The sequence below is a fragment of the Pseudomassariella vexata genome (genome assembly GCF_002105095.1).
Source record: "Pseudomassariella vexata strain CBS 129021 chromosome Unknown BCR38scaffold_36, whole genome shotgun sequence".
Lineage (NCBI taxonomy): Eukaryota > Fungi > Ascomycota > Sordariomycetes > Amphisphaeriales > Pseudomassariaceae > Pseudomassariella > Pseudomassariella vexata.
The window spans coordinates 1-5,551 of NW_024467991.1; the positions used below are offsets into that span (position 1 = coordinate 1).

General features: G+C 50.7%; 3 protein-coding genes across 3 annotated transcripts; 1 reads left to right on the plus strand and 2 right to left on the minus strand.

Moving 5' to 3' along the window:
• Nucleotides 1-95: 95 nt before the first annotated feature.
• On the minus strand, nt 96-603 carry BCR38DRAFT_509211 (uncharacterized protein; the record flags this gene model as incomplete). Its single annotated transcript, XM_040864989.1, has 1 exon — nt 96-603. A coding segment is annotated over exon 1 (446 nt), but the record flags the coding sequence as incomplete, so codon positions are not given.
• Nucleotides 604-1,443: 840 nt separating this feature from the next.
• BCR38DRAFT_148535 (uncharacterized protein) lies at nt 1,444-2,872 on the minus strand. The gene is made up of 5 exons (XM_040853696.1): nt 2,728-2,872; nt 2,285-2,666; nt 2,207-2,224; nt 2,084-2,143; nt 1,444-2,034 (listed from the first exon to the last, which is right to left on the minus strand). Exons 2-5 carry the CDS (start codon nt 2,615-2,617, stop codon nt 1,552-1,554), a joined length of 894 nt encoding a protein of 297 aa, XP_040709221.1. The 5' UTR covers nt 2,618-2,666; nt 2,728-2,872; the 3' UTR covers nt 1,444-1,551.
• A 1,376-nt stretch (nt 2,873-4,248) lies between these two features.
• BCR38DRAFT_491482 (macro domain-containing protein) lies at nt 4,249-5,175 on the plus strand (the record flags this gene model as incomplete). The annotated part of the gene is made up of 2 exons (XM_040864673.1): nt 4,249-4,859; nt 5,007-5,175. 2 exons carry the CDS (start codon nt 4,249-4,251, stop codon nt 5,173-5,175), a joined length of 780 nt encoding a protein of 259 aa, XP_040709222.1.
• Nucleotides 5,176-5,551: the final 376 nt, after the last annotated feature.

The window sequence follows — 5,551 nt, forward strand, 5'->3', positions numbered from 1 at the left end:
TGGATTTCCAAAAGTCGATCGACTCGCTGCCCAGGTCTTTGATCAGCAGGTCCTTGCCTCCGGGGTGTAACTCGAGATACTGGCTTATGTCGTAGACGATGCCGTCAATGGCCATGTAGAGGCCGCTACTAGGGTTATCGTGCCAGCTAAGCATGCGCAGGGTCATGGGCAGGGTGTAGTTCCGGACGCAGCCCTTGAACCCTTCAGTAAACGCGCATTTGTAAGGGAAGAGCCGAGAGAGCAAGTCCTTCCGTACGTCATCTGCTTCAGGGAGCTTGACGATGGATCCAGGGGTGTTAAGGAGTCGTTCACGTTCCTCCCGGGACCCAAAAGTGAAGGTTGTTACGTCGTAGATGTCGATGCCGATGGTGATCCACCGCCGCATACCGTTCTCGCCATTGTACTCTGCAATTTCCTGCCGCTTCCTCCGCATAAGAAGTTTTCCGATGGGGTGGATTGTGTTGCCAAACTCTCTACGAATGGTCTCGGCATGCTCGTGGCCATCGGTTCTCAGTAATGGGCCGTTTGGCCCGATAATCATCAGCTGCTTTCGGATGCCTTCGGGCGTGGTATAGCCCAGTTCATGACATATCTTGGTGATTCGGTACACATCATAGCCAAAATCACCGTCCGGCTCAATAACCCAGATGGAGTCGTTCTAGATGTGGTTGCCGACCTCACTGATGGTGGAATGTCTGAGGAAATCAGCGGGCTGGTCGACCCGCCGAGGATCCCTGATCTCTTTTTCCTCTAAAGATTGTGTGCCAGTCCGTTTGTTAACGGCAAAAGCCGGTGCACCTTGTGGCGGTAACTGGTTGAAGTTCTGTGGATCTAGGGGGGACTCGGAGGTGGACTCATCAGCCGTCCGTCGTCTGACTGGGGTTGAACAATGTCGTAACCCAGGATAATCATATCATCTTGGGTAATGCCGCTGTTTTTGGCCTGGGTCCAGGACGTGTCGTACTCTGGCACTTCAAAGTCGAAGGGTAGCCAGGCGTCTGCGTTCGTGCCTTTTCGATGATGATTCCAGAGCCCTCGCGCAGTATTCAGGCACACAGTCAGCCATTTTACAGGTATTGGGTGGATCTGCGCGTTGGGGTAGAAAATTCTGAAGAAATTTATCATCCTCTCGTAAGGGTGTGCCCACTCAGAAGCCTTTGTGTATTGGACTGGCTGGTACATTGCCAATATCGAAGCTTCCGCACTAATTTTCTGTGGCAGGTAATCTGTGTATTGCATTGCTTGACTCCGCATTTGACTTGGATACAAGTCTTGAAACTTGTGTGGTCCATAATGCCACACATCTTGTGTCAGAAGCGGGATGGATGCAAACATCAAGCTGCTGATGGAAAGAAATAGCCAAGTGGTATGGTGTAAGGCGCAGGTGGTGGGCTGGCTTCTGTCTGGGGAGTACGATGACAACTCCCTTGCGGTATCTAGGTAGTCGCTAAGCCTCTTGTTTGCATGCGCGTCCTTGAATTGAGCGATGAGCCTCCGCGCTTCAACCCAGCTCCACGGGCTCAACGACCAAAGCCTGTACTCGGCTGCGTGTCACGGCCGTATCAGTTCCCAGTACTGTTTCCTGTTCTGCCAATTGATCAAGGCCTGTTTGTAGTACTCTTGCATCTCGGGGGGGCTGTTTTCTATTTGCATGCGCCTACTTGAGTGTATTCTATACCCAATGTACCAGTCTCGTTTTACCAACTCGTTACGGAGGATTCTGGGGGCCTTGAAGGCCGCACTTCCGTGGACCGGTACTACCGCGTCCCAAAAGTGCTGCGTCTGGAGGGCCGATGCCCATGCCACAGGAATCAAGTAGTCCATAGATACCTGAGTTGATGCGACATGGGCGATCGTGGCAGCGGGTAAGTTCCCCAAATCTAAAAAGTGTGGCCATTCGAGAACTGACAGGTGAGTATTGACCCCTCGAAAGATCTCCTCCCCACGGGCGGTTGGGTTTGGGCGGATCAACCCGCCAAAAATAGCCGTTTCAAATGAATCGCCAATCTCGTTGTTCACTTCAGGGTACATGTACTAGTCATGATGATTAAAACTTCGTCCACATCGTGAACATTCGACTTACAGGCTCTTCTCCCCCGGGAATATCTGGTTCCCGTGAAACCCTTGAACGATATGTCGCGTGCTATTCGTCGTGTTAAGCCATCCATTCGTTATATCTTCTGCTGTACGGGGAGTGGGTGCGTACCATGATTTCGTGTAGCATCTGTTGCCAAGAGTGTGTCAGTCGGCTGGAACAGGTCAACCTGCGCTTGAACAGTCATACCACTACCGCGAGGGAGGCTTGTATATTGCATCTTTCCGCCAGTGGTGTCTGCTCGTCGCATAACGCCCGAAGATGGCCAACATGGATCATCGAGGTGATCCAGGACATAGTCGGATCACCTCTCGTATTAGGCGCTCTCATCGAGCCGGTCACACCCAAAGTTTGGAATGGGGTAAAAGTTCCAGCTTCGTCACAGAAGCCCCAAACAGTCGGAATGTTAAGGTCAACCAGCCGCTCGACGATCTCCTCCGCTGAGCGAAGAGGTGTTTGGGCGGCGTCCATTAGCCTTGGATTGTAATCTGGTTCTGTTAACCATATATTACAGACGTCCATGTCAAACCCCGCCCAGGTGAGACTTTTTGCGAATAGAAGCGTATTGATCCTGTCATTAAATCAGCACCTCATATTTCATGCTCATGTTATTAGGAGGTAGTCTTCCGCACCAAGGATTTCTTTCTTGGCAGAGGCGCAGGAGGATCCTGTTGGCCAATTCAATAGATATGCTGACCTGCTCCCATATGATTGGGTTGTCAACGGTTCACCATGGCGTGTCGTGCTCCTCCATTTGTGGAAAAGGGTATCGAATAGTATCAGTGGCACGAGCATGCGCCTTTGCAGGCCTCAGATCATACCACCTGGGCTTTGCAAAAAGATTGAGCCAGGAATCTTCGTTGACGGTGATTCTCCCTTGGATAAAGTCATGCCACCGCTTATCTCCTCCCCACTGAGGAACTCCCTGCCATTTCTCCCAGTGATAGGGTTCCCTTCTCAAAACAGGGAGTTGCCATGACATGACGCCACAAAGGTCTTGAAGCTGTAGGCGCTCACCATAAAACAGCCGGTCCAGCGTGCGATTGTCGGGCTGTGTGACTGGGATTGGGGGAGGTTCAGGGACGAAAGACTCATATTCAATATCTAGTGGTGGGAACTCTGGCGCAAGAGCGGAGTGATATTGACCATCGAGGCGATGCCAGAATGGATGAGTCGACACGTAAAAGTGTTCTGCCCACAGGGACCACGGGCGATAATAGTCTGAAGGATGAGGATTGGCGTCGGATTTTGACGCTGCATGTGGTTGTGGTGGATGTGATGGTGGGCTGAACAATACAGCAGGTGTTGATACCGCCATGTTGAAAAAGATGCGGCATCACTCTTCTCCAAACAGGACACAGACAGGACACAGACAGGAGATGCGCACAAGGCCGAACAAGTTTGCACGAAGAAAATAAGGAGGACGAACAGTACCTATTCCCGCCTAGACACGCGGGACAGGAAGAAGACAAAGGTCACGTCCCTGGCCCTGGGATGTAAACAATGGCGGCCATCGGATTAAGAATGCAGTCTCGGGCCACTTGACCCTGGAATGTGATGTTTGCGGCATGTTTTCGAAGACACTGCCCCCCGTTCGTGCTCGAGTGTATGATACGCGATTCCAAATTCAGACCAAGTCGGTCATAATATTCAGGGCTTGGAGGCTTGATGCAAAGTGTGCTTTATTCATTGCCGTCATCTGGTGATGCTTGGGCACGGCAATGGAAAACTGGAGGAAGGCCGTTAGGTCACAAGCACTGCGTTCGTCATCTTCCCAATTATTACTCCAAAACATTGGCATTTTCAGGAAAGTAAGAAAATTTTTCCCAAAGGACTTGTAACTATAGCGATATATTATAAATTGACTCGACCTCAGGATGAAATTGTTGTGACTTCTGCAGGTCATCACCTACTGAGAAGTTCCTAGTAAAAGAATGCCCCACACAAGCTGAGGTGGTCTAATCGATAAAGCTCCCAAATACGTCACCCTCGCACTACACTACATGGAAACCGAATCTCAGGTTCTGAGGTTGCGACTCTTCAACTCATAACTGCAATTCAGTTGTTGTACGCAATCGCGTCGCCCATTTTCTTTCTTAAGCAATTATACCACCACCCTCTGAACCTGACGTGTGTTCCGCACTGTCGCGAGAATGGCTCCCATATCCGCCGCTGACATTCCCACCCTCAGCTTGCTATACAAGCTCAAGAAGCTCAACGCGTCGCGCCTAGCGCCCGTCCAAGGGGCCACGCCCACCCACAACGACCGAATCGGCCTCATCCGTGGCGACATCACATCCCTCCAAGTAGGCGCCATCGTCAATGCTGCCAACAACAGCCTGCTGGGAGGAGGGGGCGTGGACGGCGCCATCCACCGTGCCGCTGGCCCCAGCCTGCTAGCCGAGTGTCGCACCCTCAATGGCTGTCAAACGGGCTCGTCTAAAATCACTAGCGCTTACAGTTTGCCTTGCAAGAAAGTCATCCATACCGTTGGCCCCATTTACGACGACATCCGCCCCGACAACAGCGAACGCGCCCTGAAGGGGTGCTACACTTCGAGCTTGAACTTAGCTGTGAAGAATGGCCTCAAGACCATTGCTTTCAGTGGAATCAGCACTGGCATCTATGGCTATCCCAGCTTGGACGCCGCGATGGTAGCTTGCGAGACAGTCAAGAATTTCTTGGATAGAGACAAGACTATCGACAAGGTTGTCTTTGTGACGTTTGAGGAGAAGGATGTTCGAGCCTATAATCAAGTCTTGCCGTAAGTGCCTATTTCCCCCTTCAGAGACTAAGGCGTTCTTAAGACGCGCGCAGAGTGAGACTAGAATAATTTGGATTGTCATTGGTTGCTTTGGGATATTCATGTACATATCTTGATGTGGATTGTTATTAACAGAATGCTTTTCAGTCGCTTCTTCCCGCCCAATACAAAAACTTCGACCGAGCAAGAGAAAGCAGCAGAGGAGCAGAAGGCTGAAGCAGAGGCCAAAGTCGGCCAACTTCCCGACGTACCGACGACGGATCCTGCGGATGCCGACTACGTCCAAAAGAAGCAAAAGCATGAAAATAACAAATGATGGATAACCTCTTGATCGAGGACTTATGAAGACATGAAAACATGATAACACGAGGAATGGCAACGAACGACACACCGTTCCCACGGATCTTGGAGTTCTGGTAAAGGATACACCCACTAGGCTATCAGGGAAAAGAAGGGAGATAGTAAACTAATGAGATACTTTTGATACTGGGGATGCAACTGGTTTTGCCTTGCGAAAGGTCATTAATATTTTCGTACTACTAATGAACAGGTACAGTGGGTACAGGTGGCAAAGGGGGCTTGATTTCCTTGAGCGCTCTCAACGAGGCCAAAGCTTCTACCCTCTTCCGAGAATTCAATTGAGGTAGTTTGAATGAGTACGCGGAGATCGGGCATTGAAATACATATGCATT

Excerpts from the sequence above, each read along its gene's own strand:
- BCR38DRAFT_148535 (XM_040853696.1), bottom strand. The coding sequence starts at position 2,617 with ATGGACGTCTGTAATATATGGTTAACAGAACCAGATTACAATCCAAGG. Across the intron at positions 2,035-2,083 it reads TTCCCGGGGGAGAAGAGCCT|TACATGTACCCTGAAGTGAA; the intron begins GTAAGTCGAATG and ends CATCATGACTAG.